This window comes from Canis lupus, chromosome 27 (genome assembly GCF_003254725.2).
Source record: "Canis lupus dingo isolate Sandy chromosome 27, ASM325472v2, whole genome shotgun sequence".
Classification (NCBI taxonomy): Eukaryota; Metazoa; Chordata; class Mammalia; order Carnivora; family Canidae; genus Canis; species Canis lupus.
The window spans coordinates 30882064-30904352 of NC_064269.1; the positions used below are offsets into that span (position 1 = coordinate 30882064).

General features: G+C 37.5%; 1 protein-coding gene across 2 annotated transcripts in view; it reads right to left on the bottom strand.

The window, feature by feature from the left end:
• Positions 1-12592: 12592 nt before the first annotated feature.
• DERA (deoxyribose-phosphate aldolase) overlaps positions 12593-22289 on the bottom strand; it is a 117059-nt gene continuing 107362 nt past the window's right edge. For both annotated transcript variants that reach the window (XM_025455214.3, XM_025455215.3), the window contains 3 exons: positions 17122-17234; positions 13119-13268; positions 12593-12807 (listed from right to left, as the gene is read on the bottom strand). In XM_025455214.3, coding sequence (XP_025310999.1) covers positions 12751-12807; positions 13119-13268; positions 17122-17234 — 320 coding nt within the window. In that variant the 3' untranslated portion in view covers positions 12593-12750. The remainder of the gene's footprint in view (positions 12808-13118; positions 13269-17121; positions 17235-22289) is intronic.

Sequence of the window (22289 nt, forward strand, 5' to 3'; positions counted from 1 at the left end):
CATTGAAAAACAAACCCATTATGTGTTAATACAAATAACATGTTTATAAGAGATAACTATTTTCAAAAAAAAAAAAACATGAGGGAGACATATGGCATTGCTTTACATTTTTGCAAATCTCTTTAATTACTGGCTTAAAAGATATTCTATTATAGTAGAAGCAGAAGTCTCATATCTGTTTTGGCATTCAATTTGTTGCAATATTGCACATCATGTAGCCTTTGGAAAACTTTCCTGTACACTCAGGGGAGAAGGAACATGAAAAACGTAAACAGTGCCCTAGTATTATTATGAATGTAGTATTGGCCTCCTGGATTCCCTGAAAGGTTCTTGGAGACCTCAGAGGTCTGTGCACAGTGCTTAGAGAACCATAAAGTCCAAAGGATCAATTCTAATTCTTTAGCATGCCATGAATCCTTTTTTGATTCAACCCTGTACTTCCCTCAGTTAGTCCATCATGCTCATTGTTAGAGCCATACAGAAACCTGACTCCTTCCCAAACACAATATGCATTTTCAGTTCTCTGTGTTTTTATAAATACCATTCTCCCTTCCAGGAATGCCTATCCCTGGTGGCTATATCAAGATTTGAGGGAACTCAATAAATTATAACCCTATCCAAGCTCTGAATAAGAAATAAAACAAAAAAAGCAAGCAGAGAGAGAACCGAGTATCACTTTTATTATCAATAGGGCTGATTTTGAAGAATATAGGCAGCAATGGGCTTCTTGATATTTAACCCTTGGAACCTTACAGGTACACTCACCCCCACACAGACTGTGTTGGGCAACTGCAAGCCTCCAATAGAGTCTCCCTGCTCCATTATTAAATTTTGAGAAAGAAAGAGGGCTTCCTCCCAAGAAGAGAAAGGAGGAGTGACTTGAGCTACATGCAATCCCTAGTTCCTTATCCCAGAGTCAACAAGTAGGGACATCACTCCATCTTTCCAGAAGGCAGATGACTGAGGGGAAAAACCAGGAGAAACTGAGGAGAGTGGGATGCTAGTGGCTTTCTTTCACATAAAGAAAACAGGAATGGTAATGAAACATACCCTCCAGCGCCCCCCACCCCCCACACACCACAAATGATATCCTTTAACTACAACCTGCTTATCATACTCAAATGTTACCTCTTGGATGACACTTTACTTAACTTCTTGACTTAGTCTCCCCTCTGCTTACATAACATTTTGTACACATAAATTCAACAAGTGATATTAACACTATTACACACAAGACATGAAGAATGCAAATACAAATGAACTATTTCTGCCTTCAAAAACTTGGGGAAATGATATTTATCAGCATCTCTGATACAGCTCTCAGATTCTTAGCTCTGCCATTTATTCTGTCAACATATTTGGAAGTACTAAATACACAGGTGCCCTTTTTCTATGAAATAATTTACACGTGCCATTGCACCATCTGAAAACTGTTTACATCCTTTGACCTTCACAAATCTGTACTCAACTTGCATGATGCCCCTGAAATCTTTCCAAAATACTCTCATTTCCTATCAAGATCTAGCCAGACCAGTGCCACTATTAATAATCCCTCAAACCTAACAATTCATTTTTGTATCCTTCCCATTTCCCTAGTAATTTTATAGTTGGGTGCATGCCTTTGTGTGTTTATGTGTTTTGTATTTATAGCTATAATGGTAGAAACCTGCAGTAGCACAGCTCATTATATAAGGATTTGGAAATAACATGGGCCAAATCCCAGATCCTAAGACCCAGCAGTAAATATAATAAAAGCCTGATATAACATGTTTAACCTATAAGGAGGGCACTGTTTCTGTCCCTGAACAGCTCATTATAGAGATTCCACTGGATTGTTATTTCTCCCTATCTCCATGGCAGCCTGCAGACTCCTTGAGAGCATGATCATCGGCAGAATGGTTAGATTAAATGACCTTTGGGGGTCTGCTCTTACCCCACGAAATTCTATCATTCTGGTGAGTTTCCTTCTTGGAAACATGGCACAAAAGCTTCACTTTATCAAAGCTCTTGGCACATAGTCTGTCACAATAGTTAAAAGTACAGATGCTGCAAACAAGAGTAACTGGCCTCAAATCCCAGCTATCTCTGTGACTTTAAAACAAATCACTTCCTTTCTTTATGCCTTCATCAACTTATCTGTGAAATGATAATAATCATACCCATCTCATAGGCATGCTGTGAGGATTAAATAGTTAATATATATAAAGCACATAGAACTGTGTCTATCATATACTTAATGTACGATAAAGTATAAATTTCTAGTTAGTACCAGCAAATATGTGTTCAGAGAATTCTACAATACCATGAATTTCCAGTAACTTAAAATACACATTTAATAGGCACTCACAAAGTTCTGTAGACCGATCCTGGGTCTGAATTTTATAGTCTTACCCAAATCCTTTTAAATATCTTGTCTCATTAAAATAAAATTTCAAATTAGAAAGGCAGTTAGTTTTTACCGAAAACTAAGTCCCTATATATATACCAAGCATAGACATGTTGAATCTACCAATGAAATCCTATTATAAGACCATGTTTGCATAATTCTATTATATTCAAAAATATTCATATCCATTTTTAGAGCTTCAATCAAGCATTTACACAATATCTGTAATATCTTTTCTTTGCAAAATCTTGCTGTAGGTGTGTCAAATGTTCTAAACATACCACCAGGTACAGACACTGACTGCAGTTTAAAAGATATAATCAAAGAACATATTAAACAGTTTCATATAGCTTAGAAGTAAAGGTAACTTTCAACCACGGAATGGCTTAAGAAGTGGGTAAATTTGGCACATTTGCTCTTAAGTCATTTTAAAAGCATTAAAACATATTTCAAAGATTTCAAACATGCAATTATTTTTTCTGCCACTCAAAACATGAAATAAACATTGCTTTAGAAAGATATGTGCTTTTTTATCTATCAAAACAAACAACTTAATGAATAAAAATTGTTTTTCCTAAACCATTTTTCATACATTTGCAACTCATCCAGCAAATCCCAGGTCTGAAATTATGGAAACCACTGGTAAAATGTATCATTGTCCCCCCAGATTAAAATGCATTAAACTTAACGTGTGGTTATTCTATGAAAAACCACTCTAAAAATAGGTATTGTGCATTTACCTTGGAATTGCATTCACTAGCAAAACTGCACTTTTGTCTACTTGGATGGCACCGATATTTTATGTTTATCTTTAGATCAGGGTTATTTTATAATCACATATCCCCTGTGTTTATCCAAAGTGATAATTATCTTTTAAATTAATAAATAACTCTGGATCACCTACTCTTTACTAGGTCTACTGGATATATTGGATCACCTACTCTTTACTGGATATTAAAAGGTGAGGGGAAAAAAAAGGTGAGGGGCAGGTCCAGCTGGTGGCAACAGGCTTACTTCTCAAGGTTCCCACTTAGGGAGGGCAGAAAGATAATGCAGATGAATAAATCAAATACAAGACATTTGCTCTGTCCTTTTACAGGTTCCAGGCCTACCATGTCATCATGACGAAGATCTAAGACCTCTGTCCTAGACCACTCCTGTATGACTTTTTTTGCCATTTGTCTCTAACTTCTGTGATCTCTTAGTTTATGTATCCATGTATCTCTACCCACCCCAGGCTAGTGCATTTGTTAACAGACTTGTTTAGAGCCTCTTTGCTGACTTGGATTTTTCTCCACTCTTGAGTTCCAGACTTGCAAAGCTCCAGGTAAGAGATTTGCTTGCCAGTTCTGCATTGCAAGACTGATACTACTTTGCTGAGACTCCTCCCCAGCATCCCTTGCTTCCCCTCCTCCTCACAACCTGCTTGCCATAGAGGAGAAATGGGGAAAAAAGTACCAGACAATAATTTGAGTATAATAATGACATACAGAATGATAGAAACCAGTCATTACAGTAAGTTGGAAGCATGAAAAATGGCTTCTAATTTTGAATCTTCTTTTTTGATGCTGCTTAGTGATGGGCTTCAAGGATGACTAGTAGGAAGAACTGGAGCAGAAGCATGTTTACACTGACAAAAATATTAGATTTGTATTACCAAAATAGTATATCTTTACATGTGATTTTTCCATCCTTTTTTAAAAAATGATGTCATGATGATGATAGAGAGTATAACTAGAACTTTTTTAAAAAAAGATTTTATTTATTTAATCATGAGTGACACGGATAGAGAGGGAGAGACAAAGGCAGAGGGAGAAACAGGCTCCATGCAGAAAGCCTGATGTGGGACTCGATCCCAGGACTCCAGGATCACGCCCTGGGCCAAAGGCAGACACTCAACCACTGAGCCACCCAAGCGTCCCTAACTAGAACTTTTTGAACAGTTTCTACACACAAGACACTTTCCAAGCTCAGTTTTATTTATTATTCTCCTCCATTTTCCAGTTGGGAAGATGTTTTATCTGAGAGTGAGATACTGAATAATGCCAGTTGCCTCAGGCACTGCGGCTTCAACCCCCCATTTCTTGGCACTTTCCATTTTAGAATTGCTGTTGCTTTTGCTACTGATTTTACAGTGAATCAAAATTTATATTCACCCCAAATACAATTAACAACTATTCCTATTTAAATGTAACATTGTTACCAATTCCAACTAGTGGCCTTAGACTAAGGCAGCATATCAAAGCAGGTAGCCCACCCTAGGAAGACAGACCCAGAACTTCTACAGATTGATAGGGATAGGTGGTATACTGACTGGCAGCAGAAGTTTCCCTGGACTCAGTTTGGAATCAAAGAAAAGCACGGAAGATAAGGCTAAAAGAAAAATCATATAGCAACCCAAAATTTGCAAGCAGCAGCCTATTGTTGAGACAGGGCCAGAGGACAGACTGCATTGTGAGTAGCCCTAAAGTCACTGATCTCTGGTAGCTGGGGAAAAAGGATTCACTTAAACACATAATTCCATGTCATAAGGAACTTATGTGTCTGAAAACAGTAAGAATTCCTGCTAGTGGAAAACATGGACATAGCATCTCTCCCATACAAACCTTCTGCCAGTAGCTGGTCCAGAAAAAAAAACAAAAAACAAAAAACTGACCTCTTTCAAAAATAAGCATCCACATAACGCTACTACAGGAAAATAAGAGAAGAAATAGAGAGAAAATGAAAGACAAACAATATGCAACAGAAAAAAAAGTTTTCCGTAGAACAATTAAACATTTGAGCCAAAAATATTGTTATAAACTTGAAGGGTAAACGACCTAAACAAAGCTTCCATACCTATAAAGCAAGAGCTCATATAGGATATACAAGAGCTCAGGGAAGATACTGCAAGGAAATAGGAAATGAAATACAATTTGGCAGAGCCCAGGAATCACACATTTCACTGGCAGCAACCAGATTCTGCTAAAACATGGAAAGAAACAAGTACATGAGGAATGGAAAAAGAGTGCAATTCAATGAAGTAGAAAAAATTAACAAGAATTATGAAAGAATAATAGCTAACGTGGACAGATTAAAAAAAAAGCCTAAATATGTGTAATAACTAATATCCTGAAGAGGTTGAAAAATAATAAAATAGGAAAAAAGCTACAGATAAGCTTTGAAGTAGCTTTTCAGAAATATAACTCATACTCTATAAACTGAGAGGACTCACTGAACTTCGAAAAACTTACACAAAACATTTAACCCTGAATCATGTTTTAATAAAGCTGCTGGAACTCAAAGAAAAAGGTTGTTGCGCATTAAGGCAAAAAAGTTTAAGTCACATTGTTACTTTTCTCAAAAATGTTCAGTCCTAGAAGATACTGGAACAATAGTATAATTGCAAAGTCCTCAGGAAATAAAGTACGTGATCCAAGAATTATACACAGCCAAAGAGTCATTAATGTATAATGAAAATGAACATTTTCTGAGCTTGCAAAAACTCAGGCAATATACCCTAAGCCCTTCCTGAAGAAAATACTACAGGCCAAAATCTGAAAAGCAAGGAGATAAGTGGAGTACTGATCCTAAGTACTGACTTCATTTAACTGTAGGACTAAAACTAAAATAATTGTGGAGGTTATGGTCACAGAACAGAATTTAAATGTGATAAACTCTAATGATGTAGAAATAATATAGCAAAGGTTTGGAGGGGGAAGAGGACAGATGGTGGGTAGTAATGTCAATATGCTGATTTTCTCATCTGGTAGAGCAGAGGATAGAAAGATTATTGAAGCTGATAAATCATGTAATAAAGCTATAAGTACATTTCAAAATCTAAAGAATAAGATATGAAAAATTATATGATCATCAAGAGTCAGGTGCACTGGGGAGGAAGCTAGGGGTGGAAAATAGAAAAACTAATTCCATCATTACTCATGGTAGAAAGTCAATAGCTAGCTGTCTAGAGATCTAGAAGTTTAAATATAAGGGACACTGTCATATATTGCTAGTGAGAGTGACTATAGGAAGGGCTTCATAGGACTTCTCTAGCCCCATTGTGTGGGACCAAGAGACACAGGGCAGCTTTTGCAGAATTCAATTTTAGGGACTCCTAAGAAGTGGAAAGATAGTTGAGGGGCAATGAATCCTTCCCTAGCACAAAATATGAACAATCTCTCCAGTGCTACCTTATTATATTGTGGTTGATAATTGTCATGATGAGTGACCACCCAACCTCTTGGATTACCATGTGCCACTTCCCCCAAGAAGGCCAAACTTGCTTTCCCAGCTTCCTCTACAGATTGAGTTTTACAGGCATGTAACAGAGGCTCCAACAATCAGACACAACCACACAGGACTTTGACACCCAAGAGAGCAAGGTGAGGAGTCCAACTTTGGCTACTGTGCCAAGTTAGGGCTCCAGCTTTTGATGGCAAAGGCAGAGGTTCAGGTATCAAGCGCCCAGTGGTGGTAGCAGTGTCTAAAGAGTGGAGCAGCCCTAAAGAGTGTTTTGGGCATTATTCCTAGCTGGCTGTCTTCTAGATAGAGGGGAGTTCTGTTATTTGCAACCATGAACCATGCCTGATAATGCATAATGGTTGCAGAACACACACTTAAAAAGACAAAAACAAATTTAAAACATCTTTTAGTGTTAAAAAGACCAAGGACCTAATGTTTTCATTAGCTCCTAGTCTAGAGATCATTTACACGGTAGCTTCAAATTAAAAAGCCAAGTATCTGTGAAATGTCCCCTCCCTACAACATGTTATCTACTTTAAATATAAGTTAGGGGATCCCTGGGTGGTTCAGTGGTTTAGCGCCTGCCTTTGGCCCAGGGCGTGGAGTCCCAGGATTGAGTCCTATATCCGGCTCCCTGCAGGGAGCCTGCTTCTCCCTCTGCCTGTGTCTCTGCCTCTCTCTCTGTGTCTCTCATGAATAAATAAAATCTTTAAAAAATATTTATATGTTAAAGAATGGGCTCTGTTAAAACAGGTCTTAGTTTTAAGTACAATTACACTGGAATCACCAAAGTCAAAGCATTCCAAATAGGTAAAATCAAAGACAGCTGAATCTTACTATCTTGACTTGCTGAAAGCCTGGATAGATTTTATGGATAATGATCCTAAACTCATCTGAAATGTTTATTCTAGGCTCCAAAGCTTCATCTAAGCCCCAAGTGTAGTCAAGTTTGCTGCCTACTGTGAAAGGGTTACAGGAAATGTCATTTACATTGCTCCCTCTCTTATTCCTGGCTATGAAAAGCAGCAAAATATACACATTTATCCTAGTTTCATGATATGGAAGTACTGCAGCTGGTGGATTTTACTAATGAAGGGATGCATTTACTTTGGAACCTAGGTATTGAGTGTAAGGCATTCCAGTCCAGTGGTTCTCAGAGTGAGGTTTTGGAGCATCAACATTGTTTGGGAACTTCCTGGAAATGCAAATTCTTAGGCCCCACAGCCAATTTAACTGAATTGGAAACTTCTCGGGTTGAGGCCAGGATTCTGTGTTTTATAAAACAACAACAATAAAAACAACCCCCTTGGGGTGCCTGGGTGCTAAATTGGTTAAGCGTCCACTCTTGGTTTTGGCTCAGGTCATGATCTCAAGGTCCTGAGATAAAGCTCCACGTGGGCCTCTGTGCTCGGCAGGGAGTCTGCTAATTTTCCCCCACTCCCTCAGCCCCTCTCCCCCTCTCTCTCTAAAATAAATAAATCTTGATAAAACCTCTCTTGGGATTTTCATGTGTACTAAAGTTTGAGAACCACTTTCTTTGGAAGCACAACTAAACTGCTGCAATCAAAGGACAATCTATTTCTGAGAAGGGAAGACAAAGATGTACCTTCTTAATAACACATTTCAAAGTATTAAAAGAGTTCTTCCCTAGAACTAATCTAACTTCTCATGTAGCGTAGATGCATTTCTTCTTCTACAGAGGGGATATAGGACTTGGTTACTATGAGCCAGTATAAAACTTTTCCTAGGGCCATTAGACATCAAGTACTCTTCAATCTTCTCCTGGGGCTAAACAATCCTAGTTCCTTTTACCTTTATTTATAATCACTTAAAACTCTTTGTCATCCTGGTCAAGCTCCAGAATAAAGTACAGCATCATTTTACCATTCAAATCGATTAAAACACACTTTCTGTTGTTGAACCATATAAAATAATGCCACAAAACCTAGGTCTCTTATATTCTACCCATGCTTGAAAGTACATGTACTTCTGAAAAAAAAAAAATCAAATTTTAGGTCTGTCATTTCAAGATATTGATTTCTCCCCCCTCCCCCTTGTTCTTCCAAAAAAAAAAAGGAAAAAAAAGGAAGGAAAAGAAAAAAAGTTTTAGTTTTAGTTCATTGTAAGGTCACTAAGTATTGCATTAAACATTCTGATCCTCATTTGCCCTATTAAATAAGAATTGACCAGATGGATATTCCACTGACTCTCTCTCCTGAGCAGGTTTTAGTTAATTAAAAATGATTATTTTTACTACATATTTTATATATTGGCCAGATGTTACCTGTGGTCATTTCTGGAAAGGATCATTTGGTGGTGGTTATAAAATACATATTTTCCTTTGGGAGGCAAGACTCTTGAGCATGATCAGGAAAGCAAATGTAGAAATTGATTTCACCTCATACCTTTTTCTTAGTGCCAAAATGGCCATAATGCTTCATTTCCTTTGAAAGTATGATCTATTCAAATTCTTTCTTCTATCTCCACTCTGGCCCTATTTATATTGTGTCAAAAAATTATCTGGTTTGTAGAAGAAAAATTAATACTGGTTTTTCTCTGCACTAGAAGTGTAAGTTGTTTTTTCGAATGAAACTGATTTGGTTTCTCTAGATGTAGTTTATGGGAGACATCTACCTATGGCCTAGCAAACCATTCTGCTCCATCAAGACAGAGACTATTGTGCCCTGAGCACAGAGAATGACTTCCAGATAGAATTTCTAACAGTTCCTGCTTTTATACAGGTCTCCTTAGAAGCTATTTTTCATGCAAACTAATTTGCCTAAATTTCCTGTTAGCACTGAAATAATCTAGAATGAGGCAAAGATACTGTAATTATGAAATTGTTTTGTGATTGCACTAGTCATTTTCTCTTCATTTGTAGACAAACCAGAATCCAAACAAGCCCCTTCTCATTTTTGTCCTTAAAAAAAATAATAAACACAATAAAGCAACATTCAACTTTTTTTTATTTTTTTTCAGTTTTTGAGGTCACCCAAAATTCAGAAAGTAGATGGCATACACCACACCATCACCTGGGCTAGATTTAGATGGTTGGTCTTCAAAACACCATTAAGAAGACTTTTTTTTTTTTAATTTTATTTATTTGAGAGACAGCATATGGGGGTGTGGAGCAGAGGGAGAGGGAGAAGCAGACTGTGCTGAGCACAGAGCCCAACGTGAAGCGGGGCTAGACCCCACAACCCAGAGATCACGACTGAGCCGAAACCAAGTCAGATGCCACCCAGGCGCCCCCAGAAGACTCTTAAGAGGCAAAAGTGAGTCTTCTGAAAGTCTGAATTTTACATGCTGACCAACATAATGTTAGGTGTGGTAGAATGTATAAATAAGAAAGAAACTTTCGATTCTAAAGCCCTGGCTATGTCTTGTAAAATATTTCACGGCCAAAATACGGGCCTAAGTTCTGGTTTCAGTGATGCATGACGTGTTCCAATGACAGACACAATGATTATTCAGAGTCCAGTATCTTGGAACAGAGAGGCCTAAAGGGGCTACACCATCAGGCACCACCAAGCTCACGTACAGAGGTGAAGCTCCGAGTGTGGGTTGACTTACGGCTTTATAAGCAGTTGCCATTTATGCGTGTTCCTGTTTTCATTGTTTCTTTTACCTTCTGGAATCTGGCTCTCCCATAGTCACAGCTCTCACTTTTTACATGGTCTTACATAAATGACTTCCCCACGTTCAGTTTCTTTTCTTACATAAAAAAAATGATAGTTAGAAATACACATCCTCTAAAGGCTTTTTAAGCCCCCAAATTATCTGATTTGTTGTTTATAAAGTAACTTTAAGGCCTAATATGCTTTATTGAGCAACTGGGACAACTGGGGTGGGGGGTTGCTTTATTAATATAGAAGCTTTAAACACAGGACACAATCCTCATTTTCTGATCATATAAAGCATCTGCTCCCTATGTTCTCAAGTACACAAATCTGCTTGTAGTAAATCACAGTCACCTCGAAAATGACCTCTTCCTCTTATGTTTTCATAGCAATCAACATTTACTAGGCTCTTCCTATTAAAGTCATCTGTGTTACATTTGATTTCAAGAGCCAGGTAAGGGGCAGACATTCCTGATGAAGAGCCTGACAGTCCTTAGACTAAATTGTCCCCCAAAATATAAGATTACACACCTTCAGATCAGGCCATGCTCATCAGCCTTTAATAGGTTTGAGGGACTCACAGTCTTAATTTCCTATGTGAATCTATAATTGTCCGCAGGGGTCAATTTCAGTGGATGCCTCATATAAATTAGAATTGAAGATAATGATGCCTGTTCACTTGATCAACTAAAATGACCAGCTGGGTTTAATGGGAAGAAAACAGAAACCCCTGTGAAATTGGAATAGTTTCAAAGGTGATAGAATGTAATTATTTTTCTGCAAAGTTACTTCTCTAAAGGTGACTGGCCATTGTGCTGTGGGCACCTGGGCTGGCGTTGTTATGAAGGTGGATATGGCATTCAGAGCTACTGACCATATCCAAAGGTGTAAGTCAAGGGACAGCCTTCTGCTAAGGGAATGGGGGAAAGCAAGATTTCTCCTCCCTTCTTTTTTAGTCATTTCATTTCCAGTTGGAGAGGTGCTTTGGGGACTTGCCTAATTGATTCCCAAGAGGCACATTCTAATTTAGATTGCTACAAAAGTGTTTTCTCTTTATAGCTGTAAAACATTTTCTAGCATTTGTTATAATTATCCTTAGGGCAATATGATTTTAGGTCTCAAAGAACCTTGATATTGCCTGCCCAATCTTTCTCTTTTACAGATAAAGAAGCTAAGGTCCAGAGAGGTGAACTGACTGAAGCAAGGTCAGAGGGTTAGAAAGAGGAAGAGGCTGGCTGGGCTTCCACTATCAGAAGGTGAAACCAAAACGGATGCCCAGTCTGAGGTTTCCCACTGAGGAGTAGCTGGAGACTTGTTCAAGGAGGATAAAAGACTCTCTCCGAAACTTAATAGGTTCAATCGTGCGGGAGAGGTGCTAGGAAGCAAAAATGGTAGACGTGGAAAGCTTGGAGGGACAGACAGAGCAAGGGAAGAGTAGACAACAAAGCAGATGCCCATTCTCCAGAGCAGACAGTGAACTCTGATGCTGTGCCTATGGGTGCTGAGGGGCAGTGGTGCACACCCAGGGTGACTGACACCCAGGAGCCAGGCTGTCGGCCTGGGCTTGATTCTTGACTCTGCCAATGGGGGGCTCTGTGATCTTTGACAAGTTGCTTCAGCTTTCTGGCCTCAGGCCCTCATCTGTATAAAAGAATGATAATACCAGTACTGACTGTTACAGGGTTCAAATACATTGATTGATGTGAAGAGCTTAGGACATATTAAGTGCTATGTTAGTGTCTGCTATTTCTTTCCCTTATTCGTTATGCCAGAAAAATCTGAAGTTTCAGCATATCTACATAAGTTGTATTCATTAATGCTCTTACTGAGGTGCCTTCCGATATACATATGCAAAGACTCTACTAGAAGGTGTGACTTCAAAAAGTCATTAATTAAAACCTCTTTATATGTTTAATGGATTAATTTTTCAGTAGGTGTTGTTACGATTTAAAGTGTTTTTTTTCCAAAAAAATAACTACAGGGATTTTTATATTTAAAAATGCAATGTCCATAATATCCTATAACAACAACATAAGTTTCATTAGTGAAACAATTAATATAAGAGCATATCTGTTGCAAAAATTAAAGACAGATTTTCATTGCAGGAAATTAGTGCCAAGTCAGTGACTCCTGAAGTCATTAGAGTAGGGCCAGCAGCTCAGGGAGGCTGCGTTTTCTTTTGCTAAGGCACATTTCTTGGGCAGTTTAACTTTTTTTTTTCCTTAGAATTTAACGTTGTCAAAGCCATCATTAATATTTTACTCAGAATTTTTAAGGGAAAAATCTTCACAAAATTAACCATACAGATTTTCAAGTAATTAGGACCATTTCAAAAGTGCCTGAAAAGAATACTATGTATGGGTTAGTTGTTTTTTTCTTTTATTCTTTGAATTAAATTCAGTGAAAGTTTTAAGGGAAAAAAAAGTCCCCTCATATTTTAATTAAACAATTTTAGCAATCACATAGAAAAACACATTCTAAACACTGATCTAAAGAGCTCTTCTGGAATTGGTCAGTGATTTAACACATTGCAAGATCGTGATAGGCTGCATATCTTCCAGTCACGTGATGGTAAATCTGTAAGGTAAATCAGAATTTAGTTAATTAATAAGTATTCTATATCACATACATATTAATTATTATACTACTAAATATTAATAACTTTAATGTTTCATTATAAAGCCCCACATTATTACGCATTTCAGCAGACTCTCCATTCAACCTACTTCAGGTGGAGGTTTGCTTGAAAGAAAGCAGAAGTTTGGAGGCAATGAGGTAAATCAGATGAATTTTTTTCTCTAGGTCTCATAGCCCAGCAGGGGATTTTTCATTTCTCTCTCAAAAACACACTTGTCAATTTGTCCCAAAGGCAATAGATTATTACATACCTGCCTCTCGATGTCTGAAAGCAGGGTACTGGCACCTATTCGAAAGAGTTCTGGCGTCAGCCATTCATCTCCCAGCTCTTCTTTTATGAGGGAGAGCCAAGCAAGGGAATCCTTTGCACTGCGGATGCCTCCTGCTGGTTTAAAGCCTATCTACAAAGGAAGGTGGGAAAGAGAACAATGTTTATTGTTCCTGGAGTGCTTTAAAAAATGATACTGCATGGGGGTGCCTGGTTGGCTCAGTTGGTTTCAGCTCCGGACTCTTGGTTTCTGCTCAGGTCATGATCTCAGAGTCCTGGGATTTGGGCCCCTTGTCAGGCTCCACACTCAGCACAGAGTCTGCTGGAGATTCTCTCCCTCAGCTCCTCCCCCTGCACATGCTGGCTCTCAGGCATGTGTTCTCTCTCTCAAAACTAAGTAAATAAAATCTTTAACAACAATAAAAAAATGGTACTGCATTAATACAGGGTCTCAATTCTCTTTCTCTCTTATTAAGTCTATTTCACTTCACCCAGCAAAAGAGCTCAGATCACTGACTCACACCCATTCACACTACAAAATGACTTTTCCAAGATTAATGCGAAGAATGTCACTGCTTCTGAGGAGACACTAATGAGCGTTAATAACCCTCATTAACATTGCGTTTATTGGAAAGTCATAAACCTCAACCATCTAGACTATAGCTGTGAACCGGGGATAAACAAGAGAGGTGTCAATAAATAAGGAAAACAGATACCACCAAAGCCCATTCATTCTACATTTCTACAATTCAGCCAGTCTAGTTGCCTTTCAGCCCTTCCTTCAGAGGTGAAAAAAACACATACACGTATTCAAAATAAGAGGAGAGAATCAGTGAGGCCACAGTAACCAAAGTGGCAGCAATCAGGAAGGAGCACTGGCAGTTATTTTCATCAACTGAAGTGTAGGGACTTTTTTCTAAGTCGTCAGTAGCAAGAGTTCTGTAAAGCAGCCAGACCAGTTAAATAAGCACAGTAGAAAGAGTGTAGGAGCTCTTCACAGTTCAGTAGTCTTTGAAGGTGAACATAAAACAGCACGACTCAGCCAATATCTGATGTTTACAAATGATGTCCCTGAGTCCATTAGAAATGGATAAATGTATTCTATAAACAGTAAAACCTGCTTATCTAGATTTACTTGTCTCAAGAACCTGAAACCAGTAGAGTAGAGAATCTACAGACAAGAACAATCAAGAAAACACTGCATAGCCCAAGTACTAAAGCTCAGGCATTTGAACACAAAGAGCCATTGATTCGATAGGTAGCACCAACACGGGGTTAGTTGCTAAAAGAATGCTAGAGAAGGGAGACAATACATGAATGGTCCCATAATTAACCTAAGCTAGAAATCTCACAGTTAACCTGGATTCCACCATTTTCCCCACCACACCACACTACACCACACCACACCACACCCAATCAATCAAAGGTCAAGTCCTACCAATCTTCCCTCTTTAACTTCTGTATCTCCCTCCTCCTATCCATACTTCCTCTGTACTCTCACTTCTGCTGTTTTAGTTTAGACCCTCATTAGTTCTAAGATCGGTGGGTCTCCTTACTAGTTTCCCTGCCTCAGTCATACATTGCCACTGTACACTGATCCATTGCAGCTATTACACTGATCCTAACCCTATCTGCCTATTACCCTGGAGTCCAAGTGGCTCTGAAAGAGTGCAGAGACATGGGGCAAGTGGGGAAGATAAAGAGGATGAGATTATTTATTGAGAAAAGGCCCCCCAAATCAATTAGCTGATATTAGCATACATGTTAATCATAAGAGCATTTCTGTCAATTAGGCAGCTGCATATAGATTTTTCTATACAGTTCAGTTGTGTCAGCAAGTCTGTTTGGCAGTGTTTCTAAAGAGAGGTTCTAGCATAAGTTTATCCTTTTTTTTAAGGGAGAGAATATGGAAAACATAAATCTGCAATGAAATCAGTTATGAAATATTAAACCTCTGCTGCTCAGAGTGACACTAATCATGGTCTGGAAGACGGCCCATCACATTTTAAAACACCCCTTAAATCAATGATGTAGAAAGTTTACAGTCTAAGGGCTGCCCAGGCAACTCGTCAACAACCTGAAAGGATGCACCTGATTTGCAGATACATATACAGATCTTCACTATGTGAAATCAAACGTGATTAAGATGAATATGAATATGATTTGACTTGTATCTGTTTCTTAATAAAACTGGGATAAACTTTGTTTATTAGCCGAGGAAAGGGTCAATACAATTAAAAAGAAGTAATGAAAGCCAGCAGAGTCCCTTCTTACTCTAGCCTAGAATATTGAGCACTTAAAACTTTTATTGAAATTCTTTGCTTATTGTCTACAAGCTCTCCTGGAAAGGGACTTGTTCATTTTGTATCTCTGTTAACATAGGTTAACATGACACATACTTAGCTACTCAAATGTCTGTTGAGAACACAGCAGGGTTAGGTGTCCAATTGTGGATTTTAATCCCGACTATAGAGCTTATGAAACATATAGATGTCTAAGGATTACTCCTCATCCAGAAGTGCTAGGGACAAGGGCCCAGGAACCTATAAGCATAAAAAGCTTCACACTTATTTTGTTGTACTTTGATGGTAAATAAGAACCACTGGTCTAAATGAATGGTGGTGGTCTCAGCTGGCAGGACCAAAGACAGAGTTTTCTTTTTTATAGCTAAACATTTCTTTCTTTCTTTCTTTCTTTTTTTTAATTTGGATCAGTGCAGAAAAGCTACCAAACTAGAGGTTACTCAAATTGAGTCAACTGCCATATGTAAGGTCACAGTAACTATCTTTCCTATTTGTACTTTTTTAAAGATATGAAGTTATTCTGAAGGAGAAAATTCTGGAAGGAGTTCATTTCCTCTCGAACCCAGTACACTCTAAAATACTTCCAAAAATGAACCAAAGGTATAGTCACATATAAAGTCATCACATCTAGCTGGCATAGGATTAAAGGTCTTTTTTGGGTTTCCATTTGACAGAAATCCATAGATTGGTTTTAAAAGATGTCTTCTGAGGAAGGCACAGTTTCATTAAAAAAACAACAACAAAAAGAAAAACAAACTACCTTTCTCTCCAATGATGTAAAAAAAAAAAATCCTTTGAGATAATTTGCAGCTAAACAAGCAACTTGAAGTGAAAAGGAAAATCCAAACTCATTTTAAAAAACACCTCATACGCATTTTTCTTTTTAACATCATATGTTTCAAAAAAATATGTATTATTTTTCGAAAAGCTGACAAAAGCTAGCACATACCCTCCTCAGCTTAACAGTCTTCCAAAGAGCACATCCAACTGCCATAAAACGCAAAAATGGATATTTAATTCAAGAGCTATATAACGTCTAGCTACCTTTTCCCTGCTGTTTCACAGCATTTCATTATTTTGTTTAATAAGTTCATCTCCTCGAGAATTTTCTCTTCACCTCATATTATTAAAAGTAATAAGTTTTTCTGGACCGGGGGTTTCCCAACAGAAAAACCAATTTATGTGTGTCCTTCAATAATGACAGGAAAAGATTATTTCCCATTATATTGCATACTTTTCATATCACCACCACAGCTTATCATTCAATAAATGTTACTCTGCAATTCTTTCCATTCCTCAAGGAAGTTTAATTTCTGCATTAACCTGTTTTCGCTGGCCAACGCCTTACCAGAAAGCCTGTGTTGTAGCAGAATTAGTTCGTTAAAGAACCCATTTAGGAATCTCTTGTCAGTGATAAAATTGTCTTCAGTTAATAAAAGGACATAAAGTGAGTTTACATCTTGATCACACAGACTTACTCCCACACTCACACTCACTTTCTGTTAATCGCACATTTTTCTCCATGAATGTGTTCTTTTGTAATGAAAGGTAAATTAAACATTTATCTTCATAAAGGTAACTCATTCACACCTTCTGCATATAAAGACAGTTTCTGTGGCTGTAACTAGTATTATAAATAACATTATCTTTACTCTGAAGAAAGATTTGCTGGCAATAATATACCTTGTTTCCAGTTTTCCAGAAGAAATCTCTAATGGCCCGTAGCATTACTATAGCTACTGGGAAAGTGGCATTTACTGTTTCTTTTCCAGTAGAGGTCTTAATAAAATCTGATCCTAAAACAAAAGGAAAAAAAAAAAACTCTGTGTTAATGAAAAACTTATTTTTACACTTTTTAGTCAGTGAAAGAAGTGGGCTATGTAAATTTTTTTCCAGAGGAACACTTTATTTTTCATTAGTTATTTGAAAAATGAGAAACAAAACCTCTCTTTAAAATAATTCTGTCTATACTTTCCATCCCCCAATTGTTACATGAATGACATGAAGTACCAGTTGGGTTCTCACTGATTCTTGGGGCCCCTGCCTCCATATTTCCAAATCATCAATTAAAATCAAGTTGGCTTATTTAATGCATAACTGAGATGAATAAAAACAATTTCATGCTCTATGCTTAATATCATATATTACAACACTACAAAACTGGAGTGCCTACTCATTTTCCCATACTTGATAGGAAGTACACAGCTATGATAACAAGAAGAACCAACACCAGCTGATTTGTACTGCACTGTTCATTAATGAAAGCACTGTCTTCCCAATGAGATTAGGAATTTCATCCTACAAATACTTTAAACAATTTTCTGTCTCTCAGATTTATCTTAAACCTACTGATGTAATTTAACAGAATCGCACAAGGAGACAAAGAAATGATAGTAACAGTTAAGATTCACTGTGTGCTATGCGCTATCTTCTATTCTAGGTTCACAAGTAATAACTCAGTCATTCCTCATAACTGTATAAGTACTAATATGATCCCTATTTTAAAAAGATGAAATTGAGATACAGAAAAGTTAAATAACCCGCTCGGAGTCATAGTAAGGTAGGGACGTAGAATTCTAACCAAAGAAATATAGCTTAACCAATATGCTGTACTGTCTCCAAGAAACTCACCTAGGGTCACAAAGTCAGGTAGCCAAATAGAGATTCCAGCTTTTATGTGGTTACTAACCCCTGAAATATTCAACATGTGCTCTACAGATGAGTAGCATGGGTACCACGAGGGTGCTTGCTAAAAATGCAGTCTTTTGGGTCCTATACTAGATCGACTGAACCAGAATCTGAATATTAACAAGGTTCCAAAGTGATTTCTATGCAATTCACAGCCCTAACCCACTGATTCTGTGGAACCATAGGTAATGCTAATCTCTGAGATTCTCCCAAGGTCCATCAAAGTCAATAGAAGCAGAGGAAAGAAGTGGCTAAAATTTTCCACTTTAGTTGCAAATGGAAAGGATATTTCCACAACTATTCTGTGGATGGAAGGGTTTAAATCAACACACCTTTATGTAAACACAATGTGTTTAAGGCACAATGGAAAATAAAACAAATAATTTAAGCCCTTGCCCTCAAAAGCCCCTCAAAAGTACAGGTGGAGATGAAACATAAATCCTGGGTAATCACTTGATGAGCCAGAAGTCAGAAGATCTGATTTCATCTCCCAAACTGTCATGTTTGTAAAATACATCAGAAAATTCTTAGTTAATTCATAGTTTTAATTCATACAAGAAATTAAAAGCAACAATCTAGGTGAAAGCACTTTGAAAACTCTCAAGCATTTACAAATATAAATGGATCAAGGACCTAGGCAGGGTTTCAATCTGTAAAAACATGGTAGAAATTCTGATTAATGAAAGCAGGTCATCAGAAGCTTTTTTTGAGGCAAGGAGGTCTGTAGGCCCACTGGAAGAATGATCTGTCATGCACACATTTATCTACCAAATATTCACTGAGTGCTTGCTATGTTCTAGACTGTCGTAGATGCTGAGACCACTAAACAATAAAGTTCCTACCATTGTGAGCAGATTTTCTAGAAGAGAAAGACAATAAGCAAGTAAATATATAATAAATGTCAGGTGGAGATAAGTGTTATGAAAAAAAAAAGCATTGTAATGAGGTAGAAAGTGATGGAATTGGGGAGAGGTAGCTATATTTATACAGAGTTATCATAAAGGCATCTCTCAAGAGTGAAATTCAAATAAAGAGTGAATGAAAGGAATCTGTGAAAAGAACATCACAAGCAGAGAAACAGCCAGTATGAAAGCCCTAAACTAGGCATATGCTAAGTTTAATAATAGGTGAACAAATGAATAGGACCATAGAACCAATGTCTAGTCCCTATGACACCAGAAATAAGAAATCAAGGGGAAGACAGTAGAACCTCCAAATAGACGTAAGAGGTGAGAGGAACAACCCCAAAGAATTCAAAATGAGACCAAGACATTGTCTTCTGAACCACCAGAAAGCTTTCGGGTACAACACTGGATAGCATCCAAATTCTTTCAAGCATCGTAGAAGAGAAGATTATTACAAGTCCACGACCACATTTGGAGGCCTAAAAAAATGGTATGGTCACTTAAAAATCACAGTTTAAAGTTAACCAAAAGAGCCAAACTCCTTTGAAAGAGTCTAGAGTTAGGATAAGGGAGGGATTCTCCTCCTAACATATTTGGGAGGAGCAAAGCAGAACACCTACCATAATAGCAACAAGAGCCCAGGAGTAGTAACAGTGGCCTACACATTGCGTGTTTGTCTCCCTTTCTTGATTGCATTTTAAGCACATTAGAGGGCAGGTGCTATAGCTTTCTTTCTATGCACTCTGAATCCCCAGAGCATGACACACATGCAAAGCTCATTAATGAATTTTGAATGGATAGACGGATGGATAGATGAATTGACGGATGGCTACAGCTACCAAGAAATAGCAAACTACAGTATTTCCCATCTTTAACTGACTAATGAGAAAGGGAAGATAGTTTTGACTTTCATTCCAGTTCAGGTAACAAAACTGGACAGGTGACTCACAAGAATATATCATTCTATTTGTTTTTAAATAAATTTTAAATTTTAGAACAGATCTAAAGCTACAGAAACATTATCAAGCCAGTACAGAGAACTTCCATATATCCCACACCCAGTTTCCCCCTGTAATTAACAACTTTTATCAGTATGGTACATTTGTTATAATTAATGAACCAACATAGATATATTACTACTAACCCAAATCCATACATCCAGGATACTATGAAATACCATTTATCATATCACCATGGGTTCTTCTTGGCCGTGATAGTTTCCAGTTCTTCTTGGATTTGCCTTATTTTGATGACCTTAACAGTTTTGAGGAGTACTGGTCAGGTATTTTGTAAAATTTCCCTCAACTAGGACTTATCTGACACTTCTTTCATGATTAAATTGGGGTTATGGGTTTCTGGGGAGGAAGACCATAGAGGTAAAGTGACATTCTCATCATATCAAATCATGTGTACCTGCCATCAGCATGGTTTACCACTGTTGATGTTGACTGTAATCACTCAGGAGGTAGTTTTTGTCAGGTTTCTTCATTGCAAAGTCACTCTCTTTTCCCTATTTTCCATACTGTACCCCTGGAAAGAAGCCCTTATGTGTATTCTATGCTTAAGGAATGAGGAATTATAATTTAACACCTTTGGGGGGAATAACTACATAAATTATGTGGACTTTTTTTGCGTGGGAGATTTGTCTCCTCTCATACTTATTTACAGTCATTTAAATCAGTACAGACTCAAAGACATTTATTTTATACTTGAGTTTATAATCCAATATTACTTTATTTCATTGCTCAATTTCATTGCTCAAATGGTTCTACCTTTGGCCACTGGGAGTTCTTTCAGCTGCTTCCTATATTCCTAAGACACACCTCCATCATGTAGAATTTTTGTTTTTTTTTTAGCACTTCCTCTGGTATTGCCAAATGTTCCAGGTTTATCTTTTATGTTTTCTGCCCCAGTCCCAGAATAAGCCATTTCTCCAAAGAGCCCTAGTTCCTTTTATTACAGAATTGTATTTGTTTTCTTTTCTTTTTTTTTTTTTTTAGAGAATGGTATTTGAATCCAAAATCTTGGTGGAGGGGTACTCATTGCTACTACAGGGTCTTATTTCTGGCTGTCTCTGTTGCCTCAAAAGGAAATCTATGTGTGTATACTAACCCATTTATATATACGTATCTTTTAATAATTCCATATTTAACAATCTGTATCTATATTAAACTAAACATCCATAATACTGACAACTCCAACTCTGACCCATTACCACATGGATCATCCTGGCCCTCTCTCCCCTTCATCTGTAAACTCCCACTTCAACAGTGAGAAACCTAGTACCTACCATCTGTCACCCATTTATTTAATTGTTCACATCCAGTATCCACATATACTGCTACCAGAACTGTTAACCTACACCATGGGAAACAACTTTATTAACTACTATGCAGTGTTAATGTGCACTTTCCTGTGTCTTTAGCTTTACAGCCCACCTTTATTTATAATATTATGTAGGTCATCACCTTTTTTCTACTTCCTTCAGGGAGGCTGTTTCGTATATTTGTAATACAGCTAGATTCTTTGCTCACAGTCCACATCCGATCCTGGAACGCCCTGATTACGTAAGTGATTTTTTAAAAAATGTGCATATATTAAGGTTCACTCTTTGTGGAGTTTCTAGTACTTCTGACAAATGTACAGTGTCACACACGCATCCTTACAGGATCACACAGATCACTTTCACCACTCTAAAAAGCCCCGTGCTCCACATTTTCATCTTCTCCAACTCATACTGACAACCACTGATCGTTTTACTATCACGACAGTTTTGCCTTTTCCAGGATGTCATGTATGGGAATCATACAGCCTTTCAGACTGGCTTTTCACTTAGCAATGTGCATTCAAGGTTTACTCATGTCTTTTCATGGCTTCATTTTTTAAATTGATAAATAATATTCCATTGAATGGATGTACCACAATTTATCAATTCACCTTTTAAAGGATATCTTGGTTTCTTCAGTTTTAGCACTTATGAATAAAGCTGCTACAAACATTCATATGCAGGATTTTGTGTGGACATAAATCTTCAAATCAGTTGGACAAATACTGAGAGGGGCAATTGCGAGATTATATGGTAAGACCATATTTTGCTTTGAAAGAAACTGCCAAATTATCTTCCAAAGTAGCTGTATCATCTTGCATTCCCAAGAGCAGTGAATGAGAGTTCCTGATGCTCTATATCTTTACTAGTAATTGGTGTTGTCAGTGTTTGGATCTTATCCAACCTAATAAGTGTACATATAGATTACAAGC